The 15,235-nt window shown below is 44.8% G+C and overlaps 10 protein-coding genes across 10 annotated transcripts; 6 read left to right on the top strand and 4 right to left on the bottom strand.

The window, feature by feature from the left end:
• Nucleotides 1-118: 118 nt before the first annotated feature.
• Nucleotides 119-1,285, top strand: V1508DRAFT_352043 (NUDIX hydrolase domain-like protein; the record flags this gene model as incomplete). Its single annotated transcript, XM_066936841.1, has 5 exons — nt 119-419; nt 486-879; nt 928-1,021; nt 1,073-1,121; nt 1,176-1,285. The coding sequence occupies 5 exons, from the start codon at nt 119-121 to the stop codon at nt 1,283-1,285; spliced, it is 948 nt and encodes a 315-aa protein (XP_066796938.1).
• Nucleotides 1,280-2,315, bottom strand: V1508DRAFT_414177 (uncharacterized protein). Its single transcript, XM_066939889.1, has 4 exons — nt 2,146-2,315; nt 1,993-2,091; nt 1,866-1,938; nt 1,280-1,797 (listed from the first exon to the last, which is right to left on the bottom strand). The coding sequence occupies exons 1-4, from the start codon at nt 2,174-2,176 to the stop codon at nt 1,383-1,385; spliced, it is 618 nt and encodes a 205-aa protein (XP_066796937.1). The 5' UTR covers nt 2,177-2,315; the 3' UTR covers nt 1,280-1,382.
• A 133-nt stretch (nt 2,316-2,448) lies between these two features.
• V1508DRAFT_383891 (WD40-repeat-containing domain protein) lies at nt 2,449-3,770 on the top strand. The gene is made up of 4 exons (XM_066937756.1): nt 2,449-2,511; nt 2,572-2,809; nt 2,865-3,199; nt 3,259-3,770. Exons 1-4 carry the CDS (start codon nt 2,499-2,501, stop codon nt 3,663-3,665), a joined length of 993 nt encoding a protein of 330 aa, XP_066796936.1. The 5' UTR covers nt 2,449-2,498; the 3' UTR covers nt 3,666-3,770.
• A 166-nt stretch (nt 3,771-3,936) lies between these two features.
• V1508DRAFT_352146 (uncharacterized protein) lies at nt 3,937-4,581 on the bottom strand (the record flags this gene model as incomplete). Its single annotated transcript, XM_066936847.1, has 4 exons — nt 3,937-4,026; nt 4,087-4,178; nt 4,240-4,470; nt 4,524-4,581. 4 exons carry the CDS (start codon nt 4,579-4,581, stop codon nt 3,937-3,939), a joined length of 471 nt encoding a protein of 156 aa, XP_066796935.1.
• Nucleotides 4,582-5,451: 870 nt separating this feature from the next.
• On the bottom strand, nt 5,452-5,979 carry V1508DRAFT_403364 (uncharacterized protein; the record flags this gene model as incomplete). Its single annotated transcript, XM_066938547.1, has 3 exons — nt 5,452-5,576; nt 5,629-5,883; nt 5,934-5,979. The coding sequence occupies 3 exons, from the start codon at nt 5,977-5,979 to the stop codon at nt 5,452-5,454; spliced, it is 426 nt and encodes a 141-aa protein (XP_066796934.1).
• A 344-nt stretch (nt 5,980-6,323) lies between these two features.
• Nucleotides 6,324-7,751, top strand: V1508DRAFT_414163 (uncharacterized protein). The gene is made up of 4 exons (XM_066939888.1): nt 6,324-6,434; nt 6,488-6,536; nt 6,596-7,081; nt 7,142-7,751. Exons 1-4 carry the CDS (start codon nt 6,420-6,422, stop codon nt 7,642-7,644), a joined length of 1,053 nt encoding a protein of 350 aa, XP_066796933.1. The 5' UTR covers nt 6,324-6,419; the 3' UTR covers nt 7,645-7,751.
• Nucleotides 7,652-9,009, bottom strand: V1508DRAFT_414158 (nucleophile aminohydrolase). Its single transcript, XM_066939887.1, has 4 exons — nt 8,881-9,009; nt 8,539-8,823; nt 8,129-8,481; nt 7,652-8,076 (listed from the first exon to the last, which is right to left on the bottom strand). Exons 1-4 carry the CDS (start codon nt 8,958-8,960, stop codon nt 7,721-7,723), a joined length of 1,074 nt encoding a protein of 357 aa, XP_066796932.1. The 5' UTR covers nt 8,961-9,009; the 3' UTR covers nt 7,652-7,720.
• A 60-nt stretch (nt 9,010-9,069) lies between these two features.
• On the top strand, nt 9,070-10,084 carry V1508DRAFT_414156 (uncharacterized protein). The gene is made up of 4 exons (XM_066939886.1): nt 9,070-9,592; nt 9,648-9,694; nt 9,748-9,767; nt 9,818-10,084. The coding sequence occupies exons 1-4, from the start codon at nt 9,181-9,183 to the stop codon at nt 9,906-9,908; spliced, it is 570 nt and encodes a 189-aa protein (XP_066796931.1). The 5' UTR covers nt 9,070-9,180; the 3' UTR covers nt 9,909-10,084.
• An 810-nt stretch (nt 10,085-10,894) lies between these two features.
• On the top strand, nt 10,895-11,852 carry V1508DRAFT_403360 (immunoglobulin E-set; the record flags this gene model as incomplete). The annotated part of the gene is made up of 7 exons (XM_066938546.1): nt 10,895-10,950; nt 11,021-11,067; nt 11,127-11,224; nt 11,286-11,355; nt 11,407-11,564; nt 11,615-11,669; nt 11,719-11,852. 7 exons carry the CDS (start codon nt 10,895-10,897, stop codon nt 11,850-11,852), a joined length of 618 nt encoding a protein of 205 aa, XP_066796930.1.
• Nucleotides 11,853-12,287: 435 nt separating this feature from the next.
• Nucleotides 12,288-15,015, top strand: V1508DRAFT_56821 (P-loop containing nucleoside triphosphate hydrolase protein). Its single transcript, XM_066942960.1, has 4 exons — nt 12,288-12,715; nt 12,937-13,371; nt 13,432-13,514; nt 13,572-15,015. Exons 1-4 carry the CDS (start codon nt 12,570-12,572, stop codon nt 14,885-14,887), a joined length of 1,980 nt encoding a protein of 659 aa, XP_066796929.1. The 5' UTR covers nt 12,288-12,569; the 3' UTR covers nt 14,888-15,015.
• The last annotated feature ends 220 nt before the right edge of the window (nt 15,016-15,235 follow it).

Below are 15,235 nucleotides of genomic sequence, written 5' to 3'. Positions count from 1 at the left end.
GCTTGGTCATGCGGCGTTCACACCGGGGGTTATTTTAGTTGCGTCCCGGCACCTTATTTTTGCGTTGTCGATGGCATGGGTATTTGGTGATCCTTCCTCGTTATATAAATCTAGATTAATGCCGAAATTAAGTAATTTGGAGCTAATTGCGCTCGCGGATTCGTTTCCGTATCCCACCACTTCTGTATACAAGTCTCGGCTATATCAATTCACGTCGCATGACCTGAAGGCTACTTTGGGCTACATTTTACCGTCAGTCGTGGATAATTTGCGGGATCTAAAGCAATCATTTGTTGTCAGCGATGCGGAACAACGGGTTAGCATTGCGCCTGAATTTGACACGGTTGAGAAGAGGAGTAAGATGATGAACGACCTCGCGTTGAAATGGCGGATTGAGAAGAAGTTTAAGGTTCTGGAAGGTCAGTGGATAGTCTTTACTCGTTGTTATGCATCGATTGGATTGACGACGGATTACATTTTAACAGGGTGGAGATCGGAATTGTATCCTATATATTATCCGTCGTCTGAGCTCTACTTTACGTTCGAGAGATCAGCTTGCCCCATTTTTGGATTCGTCACGTACGGCGTACATATGACTGCCTATATTCCGGCGTCTGACACCAGGCCACTGAGAATTTGGGTGCCCAGGCGGTCACCGACGAAGTCGACGTACCCAAGTATGCTGGATAACACAGTCGCTGGAGGAATTGGTTACCCGTACGGTGTATTCGACACTCTAATTAAAGAGTGCGGAGAAGAAGCCGGATATGATTCGGAGTTAATAAAAGAAAATGCAAAATGCGTGGGCAACGTAAGTTACTACTACATTCGAACGAGCTCTGCTGGCGGCGAGAGTGGTTTTTTACAGCCTGAAGTGCAGTAAGTTGCCCCATGATACAAAAGTGTAGTGAGTAACCAAGGAGTTAGATACTGTTATGATTTGGAAGTCACAGAGGACACGCCTGCTCCCAAACCAGTTGATGGTGAAGCCGAGGATTTCTATTTGTGGACCGTCGAGAAAGTAGGTAGTCATCGGCATGCCGAAGCCACTCACGCTAAGTCTCACTCATAGGTCAAGGATGAATTGGCCGCAGGCAATTACAAGCCGAATACTGCATTAGGTGAGTATAATTACCCCGCTGCGGATATAGCTAATGCTAAGCAACTTGAACAAGTGACGATTGACTTCCTTGTCCGTCATGGAGTCATCACTCCTGAGAACGAGCCGAACTATCTAGAAATCACATCTAGAATGCATAGGAATCTTGAGCATCCACTCCGTTGAATTACGCATGATCTTTCTCGATAGATCCAACTTAAGTAGGCGGAAGTTTACATTGCATCGGTTCTATCATACACTCCAATATTACGTCATCTCGTCATTATCCTTCTAATCGCTCCAAAAATTGTGGATCTCGTACCAACTTCCCCTGAAACTTCTGCCACCAGTCATTAAACGACTTCAACGAAACCATACCATCCGAAGTAGCAAATCCACTCAAAAAATTGAATGCATGAGACATTATCTTGCTTGCCAATGCGGCTGTCGAATTCGGATCGACCGGCACCGTCTGTGTGTTCCGTGTGACTAATGCGGTGCTGTTACCATTCGTTTTCCCATGTAATTCGTTAAGTTGTGCGTCGACTTGTGCCGCAGATTCTATTGAAATGCCGAGAGATATTGTTATTGGTTCTGTGGATGGTATGTCATCTACCATGTCATCTATTGAGCTGGTCGTTGATGCTGCTGTGCCTTGATTGACGCGGAAGATGGCCGATGGCTTGGCATTCGATATCCTAAGCAAAAACAATGAAACCGTAAGCGTTCGAGTACAAATTTACACGAGAGATTAAGTTACACATACGCTCCTAGTAATTGGAATGGTCTTCCTGGCCATTGAAAGTAAACCGACGCAGCAACGCTAGGATCAAGAACAGCTAAAAACCTCGGGTTAAATCATTATAGCCATAAATTCAGTGAACAAAACCTACTTCCAGGTAGTAGGAAGACAACTATATGATTCACTCGTGCTCCATCTTCAATTTGGAATACAAACTTTGTCTCGTCAACTTGTTGCAAGTTTGTTTCCACTATGTCAACAATGTTAAACGGGTTGCATCCTCAATGACAATAGACGCTAATACCTGGCCGGCCAGCACAAATAGCACCAAACATTATTCAAAACTATCTCCAGATTATAAAAATCAAGAGTACTGTCAATAAAACTAGCAGCGAACGTCCACAGCGCTTCAAAGTGATCAATTAATGTCGTTCTCCACAATTGGAAAGATCAATTTTATCGCTGACGTCGCTGTGTTGCGCTGTGAGCCGGTCGCGTTCCATGAGCATCGACGTCATTTAGAGTCCCTCTCGTTGTTGTGGTTACGAGCCGCACATTTGCTGTAAACAAGTAAAAAGTAAACTTTCTGGAGCCAATCGGCTACCATATTAGAAACAAAGTAAGCTATATTTCGTCTGCTGCGCGAAGTCGCCCACAATGTCTATGCAATGTAAATGATCTGCTTTTGCTAAGCCTCTGACTATTGTATATAATGCTCACTCTCATATAGTCCAGCTTCAGAATGCACCAGTGGATATTATATCATCAGTACGCTTCAATCCTTCAGAACGATATAGCAACTTCTTGCTTGCGAGCTCGTGGGACACTACACTAAGTCTTTACGATACATCAGTTGAAAATGGAAAGCTATTAACGAGAGTCGACTGCGTTGCGCCGCTATTGGACTGTTGTTGGGACGAGTTAGGACGGAGTGCATTTATTGGCGGTCTGGAAAACCGTGTAAGAATGTACGTCCTAGAAAATTGAATTACGGATGAAGAATATACTAAGCAGTCGACTTAGGGTGGATTTGGAGAGTGGCCGATGTAATGCCGTTGGTGATCATGACGACGCGGTGAAAAGTGTCTTGTTTCACAGACAATCTGGCTTGGTTGTTTCAGGATCATGGGATCGTACAGTTCAACTCCTCGATTGCAGAAGTAGTAGCCGAGTTTATATTTCTCGTCAACCTCATAAAGTGTTTTCCATGGATATGACAGGAAATTTACTGGTCGTTGGAATGGCCGGTAGAGCGGTTCATATATATGACATTCGGCACATGGCCGAGCCATTCCAGAGAAGAGAAAGCAGTCTGAAACATATGACACGGGCAGTCAGGTGCATTCCTACGGGTGAAGGTTTGTATAGCTTGGTGGTGGCTAATATAGCATAAAAACAGTTGCTAATTTACGATCAGGGTACGCCTCGTCATCTATCGAAGGTAGAATAGCAGTCGACTTCTTCGACGCTAGCCCCGACGTTCAGGCCAAAAAGTATGCCTTTAAATGTCATCGAGCCGCGGAGGATGATATGGACGCCGTGTATTCAGTTAACGCCTTGGCATTTCATCCTTTACATGGCACTTTCGTCTCTGGCGGCAGTGACTCGCTGGTCTGCTTTTGGGATTTCAAAGCCCGGAAGCGTCTGCGCCAATATCCTCGATATCCGGGACCAGTTCAGGCACTCGAAATTGATAGCAAAGGATCAGCGCTGGCTATTGCCTATGGTGGAGATGTTGAGATCGGACTGGAAGGCAATACTTCAGGAAATAATGGCATTGTAATTCGGTCGTTGGGTCCAGGTGAAGGTAAGAGTAAGGTGTAAAGTAGAAGTATATTAGTGATACCACGGCGCTCATGATGATAAATGGAAATACTCCTTAGACCGATATCTATGCGCTACTGAACGTTAATTCATAAATTATCCTGCGATTTTTCTGCCCATATGAAAAGTTACTTTGCTATAAAGTAAAATATTACGACCCAATCCTTATTCGCGATCCATATCCTAAAAATATAGCCATGACCAATTGAAAACTTAACAACCTATATTACAAATGCATAAAAATATGAGAATGTTACTACCATGGTCCGAGTCATGAGAATAGAAGTGGAGTCCGGTATCTCGGCTCTGATGGTTTAAACGGGCGGACTTTCACTAGCGTTCGCAAAATGCTTCGCACATTCTATTGCATTAACTCCACGTGAGTGTTTGAAATATCCGCGAAAATTATTTTAAACCTTACCTTATCTGAGCATACTGATAACATAAGCTCGTGTGGCGACGAATACGCTTCAAGAGCAAAATAATAGTTTAATGCAGCTTCTTCATACTTTCCTACATCAATATCAGTATCATATTCCACTTAGATCGCGTACTCAGGTCAAATTGGACCAACTTTTTGCGCAATGATTCTCCCCTTCAGTCAGATTAAGCACAATGAATTGCGCAATTTCCCACTCACTTGTTGGAATCGGTGTCTCTTGTAATCTCTTATCTATCAATTCCTTGTAGCGTTGCAATCTTTGCTGTTTCTCCTTCTTGCGGTACTTTCGTACAAGCTCCCGAATCAGACGGCGAAACGTTGGGCTATGCCGCCGTCGATAATCAAAATAGGCACAGTATAATACTATTTGTAGAAATCAGCACCTGAATTACCAAAGCACATAATAATGATCGTACTCGGACAAATTAGAATCGACCCTACTATTATCCCAATTGGCCCGCGCCTCAGTTCCATATTCTCCTAGTTGCCGTAGGATGCCCTGCAATTACATGGAGCTGCTAGGAAAGTAAATTCTAATAAGTAGTTGTGAAATTAATTTATGGCCTATAAGTAATAGCTCACGAAAATGAATCGTATTTTTCCGAAAATGCAGCAAACGCGGATGTACTAAATGGCGAACTCAAAACGACGCGTCGTTAGGTAGAGTGCAGAGACGCGACCGAAGGGTGATGAAGTTAGAAACACGCGCCCCACGCAGTGTGTCTGCGTATTCGTATTCAGCGTGAAGTTCACCAACTTGATTCTGCTGGATATAGCAATGCGATATATGGGGGTCGTATTACGTATGTCGTTCACAAGTGTACTTCTAACTCCACATATTCTACAGTATATATGATTATGAAATAAAGAGGAGAGGAATCTTTGTATATTGCAAACTTGTCACAATTTATGTTAAAGGACAACCACGACCAGGGACAAATATGAACCAAAAGGCCATGAATAGCAGGCTGTAAAACCAAGCGTCCTTCCTAACACGTCAAGGTTATATACCAAAAGCACTAAAATGTACACACTTCAAACCGAGCATAACCTACATCAGCAGCAATATATTACAATTGTAAAAGAGACCCACGGAGACCAGCAGTCTAACATACCATACAGTTCCCTTACGTCTGTTATATGGTGGAAATTTGAATGTTGTCATGCACTGCGTATATACTGAACTTTTGAATGTTTCCAATCATCTATTCAACCGTAGGAGGAACGGCAGCTGTCGTTGCTTGGGTAGCCGTAGCGTTATAACCAGGGATAGGCAAAGTCTCCACAGCGTCGTCCAGGAGAGTCAATACTTCCTATGGCGCTTTTAGCGAATGGACTCCTGCGTCATACCATCAAACAACTAACCTTAGGAATATTGTCCTTCAACGCTTCAATAATCTGCTTAGGCATGGGGTGTATAACGAGCAGACGATAAATAGAAACAACCATGTCATTGTATTTTTTTTCTCCTGTCAGAGATGTTAGTACAGCTACCATATTCAACACTCGACGGAAACTGACCTTGATGCAAATATGAATCAATCTTCATGAGCTCTTTGCTCATTTGCATCTCGAACTCCTCCGCACTGTTGATGGAAGTAGGCTCCTCCTGGAGACTCTGGACAATAAGTCCCTTCAGCTCATCCTTCGATTGCTGTAACTCTTTCTCCTTGCCTAATTCAATGTTCTTTCGGTGCTTGCGCTCGTTTCGACGGAGTTGCTTGCGGAATTCTGGAGAATTTCGCCGTCGATAATCGAATGATATGACATAGGCAGCTATATCGGTAAATAAAACTCCATCAAATGTGTAATTAATAAGCACCTACCAGCACCAGCTGCAACAGCAGTCAAGACAATAGAAACGGCTCGCATCTGGAAGCTAAGACAGTTAGAATATCTTCTTTGCTCCTTGGCAGACAGACCATGCATCCGCACTATGACAAAAAGTCATACATACTTCCAATCCAATATTCACAACAAACAAACAAAACAAAGGTCACCACTGGTCCTGTGGTATTACGGCTCAGTCCTCAGTAAAGGTAATTTCGATTGTGGCAATAATGCTCGTGATCAGTAAAATGTAGAACCAAAAAATTCTTGAATGCCGTTCCGATGCGCAAAGCGTTATTTAGTTAGCACCGTATATCCATCGTGAGTTGGCAACGGCCCTGGAATCTGATGCTCCAGAGGAAACTTTGGTACGCACACTTTTTGCCAAAGGAAAGACTGTTTTTCTCGAATAACGATCATTGTACCGCTTGCGAGCATATGTGTGTCCTGGTATTTATACTACCCTATCTTCGGTCAGATCTATGCCTTTCGCGCAAGTATGTGAATTTTCTTACTGGAAATGTTGAGAGCTATTAACACTTGCGTACAGTTAGTAATTGGTCCTCCGGGATCCGGCAAATCGACTTATTGCTCGGGAAGTACGTACGGAATGATCTAGGCAGTTTATGGCGTCGTATCTAATACTTCAGTGGTAAAGTGCTTCAGTTCCTGTCGGCGATTGGTCGTAAAGCCTCGGTAATCAACCTTGATCCAGCAAACGACCACACAAACTACGATCCAGCTCTGGACATACGCAACTTTATTACTATCGAAGATATTATGTCACAGGAGGGACTTGGTCCAAACGGCAGTATAATGCGCGCTATGGAGGAATTAGAACAGAATTGGGAGGAATTTATGGGGCAAATCAAGGAGCTCGGTAACACCGATTACTTGATTTTGGATTGTCCTGGTCAAGTCGAATTGTTCACGCATCACCACTCATTAAGAGCACTATTCTTGAAAATGCAAAAGATGGGATATAGGCTGGTTGTGATTAACCTAATTGACTCGTTTTATATCACCTCCCCTACCCAATATATTTCAGTGTTATTACTTGCGCTGCGAAGTATGCTGCAGCTGGATCTGCCGCATATTAATGTCCTGAGCAAGATCGATTTGCTGAGTAATTACGGGAAGTTAGGTAAGAGGATGCCATTGTGATTCTAAGGCGTGTTTGCCGATTTATGCTAACCATATTCAGACTTCAATCTCGATTTCTATACCGAAGTACAAGATCTCAACTATCTGCTCCCGTTGGTCAAAAAAGAATCGCCAACGTTATTGGGCGAAAAGTTTTCCAGTTTAAATGAAGCGATTGCGGATCTAATCATGGATTTTGGGCTCGTCGAATTTGAAGTTCTGGCGGTCGAAGACAAAAAGTCCATGATATCTCTATTATCAGTTATAGATAAAGCCACGGGTTATACTTTTGGGTCGACAGAAATTGGCGGTGATACTATATGGGCAGAAGCTACTCGACAAGGGGGCTATCTGGGTAGCATAACGGATATTCAAGAGCGGTGGATAGATCATAAACAAGAGTACGACGAGCAGGAACGCCTCGAACGGGACGAGCGCATGAAAGACTTCGATCAGCAGAGAAGCAGAAAGATGACTCCAGAAGAAGAATGGGAGGAGGAAGTACGACGGTGGGATGCAGAGCAAGGTACGAAAATCGGAAAGGGATTTAAGAACGCGCCTTGATTTGCGATGGGCTCTACATAGAAACATAATTTGCATTAGTGGCGTTTGGGGTTTTTCTCTCGGAAGTCAAACAGGGTTACGTATTAAATAGATTTATTCTTTTAGCATACCCGCCTATTACAGGCTGACCCAATGATCGCTCTTTGCTTCGAGACATTATCAGAGTAGGACTTCTTACATTGTCAGCCATATACCCAACACTCATTGAAGGAGTTGTGTGTGCGTAACATAACCTTAACAAGTGACTTTCATCACTTTGTGTGAGTTTCATCGATAGTAATCCCGCGGCAGGAGGTTTAAGCTGTACTGCCTGTGAGTGCACAAAGTCATTTTCCATCAGCATCGACAGTGATTCCAGCTCGTCTGAGGTAGTCATCTGCGATTCGGCACAGCGGAATGCTAAATTGGTACTTATAATATCTTCTCCGGTACCTAGTGATTTTAGTACTGAATAAACCCTACACGCTGCCTTCAATATCCATACCACTAGTGCAGACAGCAACTTTGCTGTCTTGTGCAGTAACTGTCCACACACCACTGCCGATCATGGCCGCCGGCCCAACTCGGCCAGGTTGCTTCATCGTAACTCCTCCAGAGCTAGACGCTACTGCCAGCTCGCCTTTCATGTCGAGACAGATCACGCCTACCGTGTCTGTTATCATATCCTCAATCTCGTTATCTGAATTGTGTGTGTGCGTGACACGCACATCATCAGCAAAGACCTCAGTCCAATGCTCAAACCGCATAATAGCACTCTCGGATAGCATTTCGTTTTTTGTAGCAATCTCCAGTCCAACACTCTCGGCAAATTGTCGCGCTCCGTTGGCTACCAAGAACCTGTAGATGGTCAGAAATCATCACCGACAGGCAGGTCACTAATTCTTGAATTCGTACAATGGAGAGACTCTACCGTGTGACAGCTGCTTGAAAGACTCTGACAATAGCTTCTCTGCAGCCAATATTGGATTCTTGACACCGGAAATGCATCCAACTGCGGCACCTCGATTGTGATATGTGCACATGATGGAAGCATCGCACTCGACCTCTCCTGCGGTCGTCAAGTTGGATCCGGTCCCTGCATTGGTTATCTTGTCATCCTCCAATATTTTGCAGACCTGTGCTGCTGCTTCGACTGACGAGTCACCGGATTTGAGCAGCTTCATCCCTGCTATGCATGCTCTAATGGTGTCAATAGAGATAAGTATCTACTGTGGGCACATATTCTAATTTACACACCTCCGACATAGTTCGTTATACTCGTATTCGTGCTTTTTGGAGTGGAACCCAGCTCCAAGGTGAACCGCTATGAAGGCCATACCTGACAGTGGTCAACCGACGGTGTAGACAATCACTGAAATATTGTAGAGGTAAGGCGACGCAATATAAATTATGAACGGATCACACTTGAGCCGCAGCACCAACAAAGGGATTAAGCACAAAAAAAGCTGACGGTTGTAATCCAGATTCCACCTCATAATACTGCACCTGCTATCCCCTTAATAGGTAGCATCTCCGTACCAATTTTACTCGACCGCAATGAGAAATATTCTTCATCTTGCATTGACATGCTTGCTTTCGTTTGGCGGCTTGAGTACCGCTGCAACTTGGGCCGAAACGCATATGCGAGAAGAGCACAATATTGAGAACTACGACGCCGCTTCATTTTTCGCGTTGCACGATTCGGATAATTCGCATTATTGGACGAAGCAAGATATCCTGGCGCTTTACGGAGTATTACACACCGTCGACCCCACAGGACACAGAAAGGAGCCGATTCGAGCGGAAGACCAGAATAAGGTGTATGACACAATCATCGGGCTCATGGATACGGATAAGGATGGATCCGTTTCGATGGATGAGTGGCTGGCGTTCACACAGAAAGGCGGTGATTTACCGGACTTTGGACTAGGTCCAGGTCACCATGGTGATGTGGAGTATGAATATGAAAGTAGGTTACTGAATGCGAGATGCGTAAGACAATTTACTAATTTGAGCTCACTCAGTTCATCATTGGTTGAAATATCATTCGAAAGATGAAAATGACGAGCATGTAAGTGCTATTTGTTGAATTTTTTGTTCGTCAAGGCTAATTGAGTTAAATAGCTGGATCACGCCGAAGATATGTACGTGGTTGCCATAGACGGACGAGAGAATTTACTCACGAATATTGTAGTGAACACGAGAAGCTATTCCACCACATGGAAGATCAGGCGATTAGGGACCAGCAATTGAATATTCCTCCAAAGTTTAGAGTCCAGACTTAGAATTATTTGGCGTAACAGGCGTAACTGAGTGTGTAAATATTTAGAATTTGAATGCATGAATTAGGACCGGGCAGTTTCTACAAGATGAGACTGCATATAGTGCAAGAATAGTCTATAAATTATCGGCCTCATATCTGTTTAGTTTTTCATGGTGACAGTCCAAGATCACGAAGAGCTTATGAAATCGTATCACAAATAACTCTCACTTTATATGTCCTACTATAATTGTTATAGCGTGGTCTCCCTACGTTACAGTAAACTAACTTTATTTATAAGTGCACAACTCCATAAACTATATACACCCGTTCAAAGTATTAATTGAGATTTTGAAATTCTTTAGCGCGGGTTGACAGGACGTTTGAGGTTCGCTACTTGAAAGCGCGATCGGTGAAGAAGATTGTCGTGCCAGTTCGTTTTCTTCGAGTTGACAGAAGTCGGTCGTAGTTGTGCTTATTGCAAAATAGACAGTAGTAAGCAGCAGCGCCGCAGACATGTGTGAACGCCTGAGACCCTTATAACGAACTTCGCCTATTGCACTGCCCATAACGACTACTATTGCACTCTTGATGGTACAGAACATCCATCACTTCCATTGCACAAAGGATCAGGGGTCAATTGAAGTTTGGAAATTTGAAATTTGAGAAATATCTAAAGCAACCTACAGCCGGTGCTGCTCTCAGCAGATATATTGTACCCCGCGCAGAGGAGCCTGGGAATATTTGTATATTGAATTATCTGACAGATTGCTTCAATACGACAATTAAGTCTGAGAAATAATATGCATGCTGTCGCATGTCGGCAGTGGTGTCGAATATCTTAGGGTCGACAGGAAGGCAAGAAAGAACAGGGAAGGCATTACCCCTGAGGTGCGGCTGAACGCAGAGTCTAGTTGTACCCCTTGCTTAGAGAATATTCCTCACAACCGTGTAACGCAGTCTAATTTCTATTGTGGTAAACACATATAAATTTAAGGCTTGAACTTGGAAATGGAAAACGTAACTGCTACAGATGACGACGAGCTCGTTCACGAGGCAGGCGAGGGGTATGCCACTAATGCTGGAGGTGCTATGAAACATATCATTTGGCTGACTGGACTGTTTTGGGCCAATTAGATATAAAGTTGGACAAAAAAAGACGGTCGAGCAATATGTTAAGCTAGGTATGCCATTTGAGTGTTGACACATTACATCAAAGATTGTAGCTATTACTAGAATCTAGACGACGACGATCCGGCCCTGAGGAAATGGAAGGAGTCTCTTGGTCTTACTAGTGGAGCATTGTCTGGCTCCATTGGTGCCGCCGGAGATAATCGGAAGGTTAGCACTGGACGATGTTTGTTTGCAAACGGTGACAAAATTGTCTGACATGGGATTAAAGGTTGTTATCCTGCGATTGGAATTGCAGATTCACGGGCACGAGACAATTTTGGTTGATCTCGACAACCCCAGTACGTTCTCCTATAAATACACGACCTGCGAGATGCTAACTGGTATTTCAGAGGCTCTTGAGGAACTGAAATCCCGGCCAATTGTGCTGAAAGAAGGATCACATTATAAAGTTCGCATCAGATTCCGCGTTCAGCACGAGATCATTACCGGTCTGCGCTACCTGCAACTTGTTAAGCGAAAGGGAATTAGAGTCGACAAGAGCGATGAGGTGAGTAGATGACGCCGGCCGCATCGGTGTAGATAGCTAATAAAACGTAGGTTTGTGGAAGCTACTCACCAAATACCCTTGAGAAGCCATACTATGAGAAGACATGTAAGTTGCAATTGAACGTAATGACCATGGTCCCTGCTAACAATGCCAGTCATTGAGGAGGAAGCACCATCAGGATTAATTGCTCGCGGTTCTTATAATATTACATCGAAGTTTGTGGACGATGACGGCACTACGCATCTTCTATTCACATGGACATTGAACATCAAGAAGGAATGGGATTAGAAAAGGAGAAAAGTAACTGTGCATATAATTGACCCTTTAAATTTTTTACCACAGACTACGCTCCATTGAAATACTTGTGATCTGCTTCTGGAGACTGTCTGTCCAGAAATCGTACCTGTTTCTTGTGACAGCTCGAGATCGCAATAGGATTGAAAGGCGGCATCCGCAATAGAGGACAGAGAAAATCGAGTATATGCAGTTGGGATCATCAGTTATATCGTAATTACGCTGACGTAACGTGCGATGGCCCGGTATAGGCTGACTGCCATCTGCTTGGTGATAGCACCAGCAAGACATGAATGTCAATGATCAAAAATGTTATAGAATTTAGGAATGTGTCCATGTTGTGGCGATTAAAGTAACCAACGTGAAGAGCTCGACGCGTGGTTGGTGGCAAACTCCTTGTGCATTGCAGTTCGGGGCAATTGCCCCAAACGCGTGTCGAGATCGGTAGGGTGGTCTTAATCAAGTACACGACCCTAAACCTAATCAATTTGCTGAGTCAGAATCTGGCATTTCTGACAGAGATTTGCCATGCGTAGCAGATCTGCTGCTGGAACGCCGCCGCGACGGCGAACTTTTTTTTTCACCTTTTTTTTCTAGCTCGCCCCTTCCTCTCTTTTATCTTCACCTCAACACAACTTTTAGTTGGTTATCTCTTGATTTCACCGACACATACTCTTATTGACCTATATTTCCTTTGACTTCCTATTCAACATGGCGGATATTTCCGAGAAGTTTGACAGCATGAGTATTAAGGACCAGGGTAGCGAGCATTCTTGGGGCGGCGCTGAACGCCGTACGTATGTTCCTCCCCACGCGCGGAAATTCGGTGATCTTACTTCCTCCAAGTACAGTAACGTGTATGTATTAATTCCTAAGAGGTCAGGAAGACACGGTTGGAAGTCACAGAGATTGTAGCAGAGTGGGTGGCTGAATGAGCTGATGTGTCTTGCGCTTGTTTCAGGCCACTACAGGAGTAATTCTGCTCTTGGAACTCTCAACACGTTCTGCTAAACGATCTTTATGGCACTGGCTGTGGATATCTATAATATGCTGAAGATTATGGCTAACATTTGCATAGCGGTGGTGGTGACGATTGGGCTTCCTCACGTGGTGGCCGTGGCGGTTACGGTGGCCGTGGCTACGGTGGCGATAACTACGGTCCTCGAGGTGGTGGCTACGGCTACAGTGGTGGTCGCAGCTCCGGTCGCGATGGTGGTTACGGCGGTCGTGCTGACGGCTTCGGTGGCGGCTACAGAGGTGGCGACAGGCGATCTGGCGGTTCTGATGGGAAGTTCGTGGATGGGCAGCACATTCCTGGTCCCAGAGATCCTAGAGTTGAGAAGGAGCTCTTTGGTGAACCTGGCGACGGAAGCAGACAGAGCACCGGTATTAACTTCGACAACTACGATGAAATTCCAGTTGAGGCCTCTGGAGACCATGTCCCAGATCCTATCACCGCATTCACTTCGCCACCAATCGAGGAGCTTTTACTATCCAATATCGAGTTAGCTGGGTAAGTTTTATTGTTATGAATAGTTTTGTTAAATAACTAGCTAATGTTGGTTATGTGTAGTTACACAAGGCCCACTCCGGTTCAGAAGTACTCTATTCCTATTGTAGTCGGCGGCCGAGATTTGATGGCTTGCGCTCAGACTGGTAAGCATTGGTTGCTACTATGTATATGGCATCAGAGATCTAATGAAAATCATATAGGTTCTGGAAAGACTGGCGGTTTCTTGTTTCCCATACTCTCTCAAGCTTACACTCAAGGCCCTGTTGGACCCCAACAGGAGACGTCTGTGAACAATTTCGTCAGAACTCGAAAAGCGTTCCCCACATCATTGATTCTCGCTCCTACTCGTGAGCTCGTCTCTCAGATCTACGACGAGGCTCGGAAATTCGCATATCGATCCTGGGTCAGACCGTGCGTGGTTTACGGTGGTGCTGATATTGGCAGCCAGCTGCGTCAGATTGAGCGCGGTTGCGATTTATTGGTTGCTACTCCTGGTCGATTGGTTGACCTTCTCGAGCGCGGCCGCATCTCGCTCTCTAGCATCAAGTTTTTGGTCCTCGATGAGGCGGATCGCATGCTCGATATGGGTTTTGAGCCCCAGATTCGAAGAATTGTAGAGGGTGAGGATATGCCCACGGTCAAGGACAGACAAACTCTCATGTTCTCTGCTACCTTCCCAAGAGACATTCAGATGTTGGCTCGTGACTTCTTGAAGGACTACATTTTTTTGTCTGTTGGCCGTGTTGGCTCTACCTCTGAGAACATTACTCAGAAGGTCGAGTATGTCGAGGACTCCGATAAGCGATCTGTTCTATTGGACATCCTTTCTTCCAACAAAGGTGGTCTTACCTTAATCTTCACAGAGACCAAGCGTATGGCAGACTCTCTTTGCGACTTCTTGATTAATCAGAACTTCCCAGCGACTTCAATTCATGGCGATCGTACGCAGAGAGAGCGTGAGGCTGCTCTTGACATGTTCCGAAGCGGCAGAGCTCCTATTATGGTTGCTACTGCTGTGGCTGCAAGAGGTCTCGATATTCCTAATGTCACTCATGTCGTCAACTATGATCTTCCATCTGACATCGACGATTATGTTCACCGTATCGGTCGTACCGGACGTGCTGGTAACACCGGTCTTGCCACTGCTTTCTTCAATCGCGGTAACCGCGGCGTCGTCAAGGAGCTGATTGATATCTTGCGCGAAGCTAATCAGGAGGTTCCTGATTTCTTGGAGGCCGTCGCTAATGAAGGTGGCTACGCTGCTCGAGGACGTGGTGGCCGTGGTGGCCGCGGTGGTGGCACTCGCGACTTTCGTCGTGGTGGTGGTGGTGGTGGTGGTGGTGGTGGTGGCGCTGGCTATGACAGTGGCTACGGTGGCGGAGCCTATGGTGGTTCTGGTTACGGTGGTGGAGCATATGGCGGTGGTTATGGCGGCGGCTATACCAACTCTGGATCGTCGTATGGCAACACTGGTTCGTCATATGGCGGGGGCAACACCCAGAGCAGCTGGTGGTAAATTCACTAAGCCCCTTTTACTGGTGACTTTGATGGTTGAGATTACTGTTTTACATTCCTTACATTTGTTTCCGTTTTTTAGCTATAGAATTGCTCCTATTCTTGTGGCGCGCCAGTGACAGTTTGACATGTGTATGACTATATATGAGGATCTGCACATTTCTACATAGATTTTTGCTTTTTATTTCGGGAATAAGTTGGGTATGCGTATTCCTTTGTGTATATTGCTTGTCTTTTGCGTTTGATATTATAGGCTATGTTTGATATGTATACTGTCGGACTAATTTTTCTTTCTTATTCCGTTGGTGCGTTGTTTGCGTTTCTCGGTTGTTTCTTTTTCCTTAGTCAT

The sequence above is a fragment of the Lipomyces doorenjongii genome, assembly GCF_038497915.1.
Source record: "Lipomyces doorenjongii strain NRRL Y-27504 unplaced genomic scaffold V1508scaffold_14, whole genome shotgun sequence".
In the NCBI taxonomy this organism is placed as follows: domain Eukaryota; kingdom Fungi; phylum Ascomycota; class Lipomycetes; order Lipomycetales; family Lipomycetaceae; genus Lipomyces; species Lipomyces doorenjongii.
Note: the sequence above shows the minus strand (reverse complement) of the source record. Positions and strands in the feature narration are given on the sequence as shown.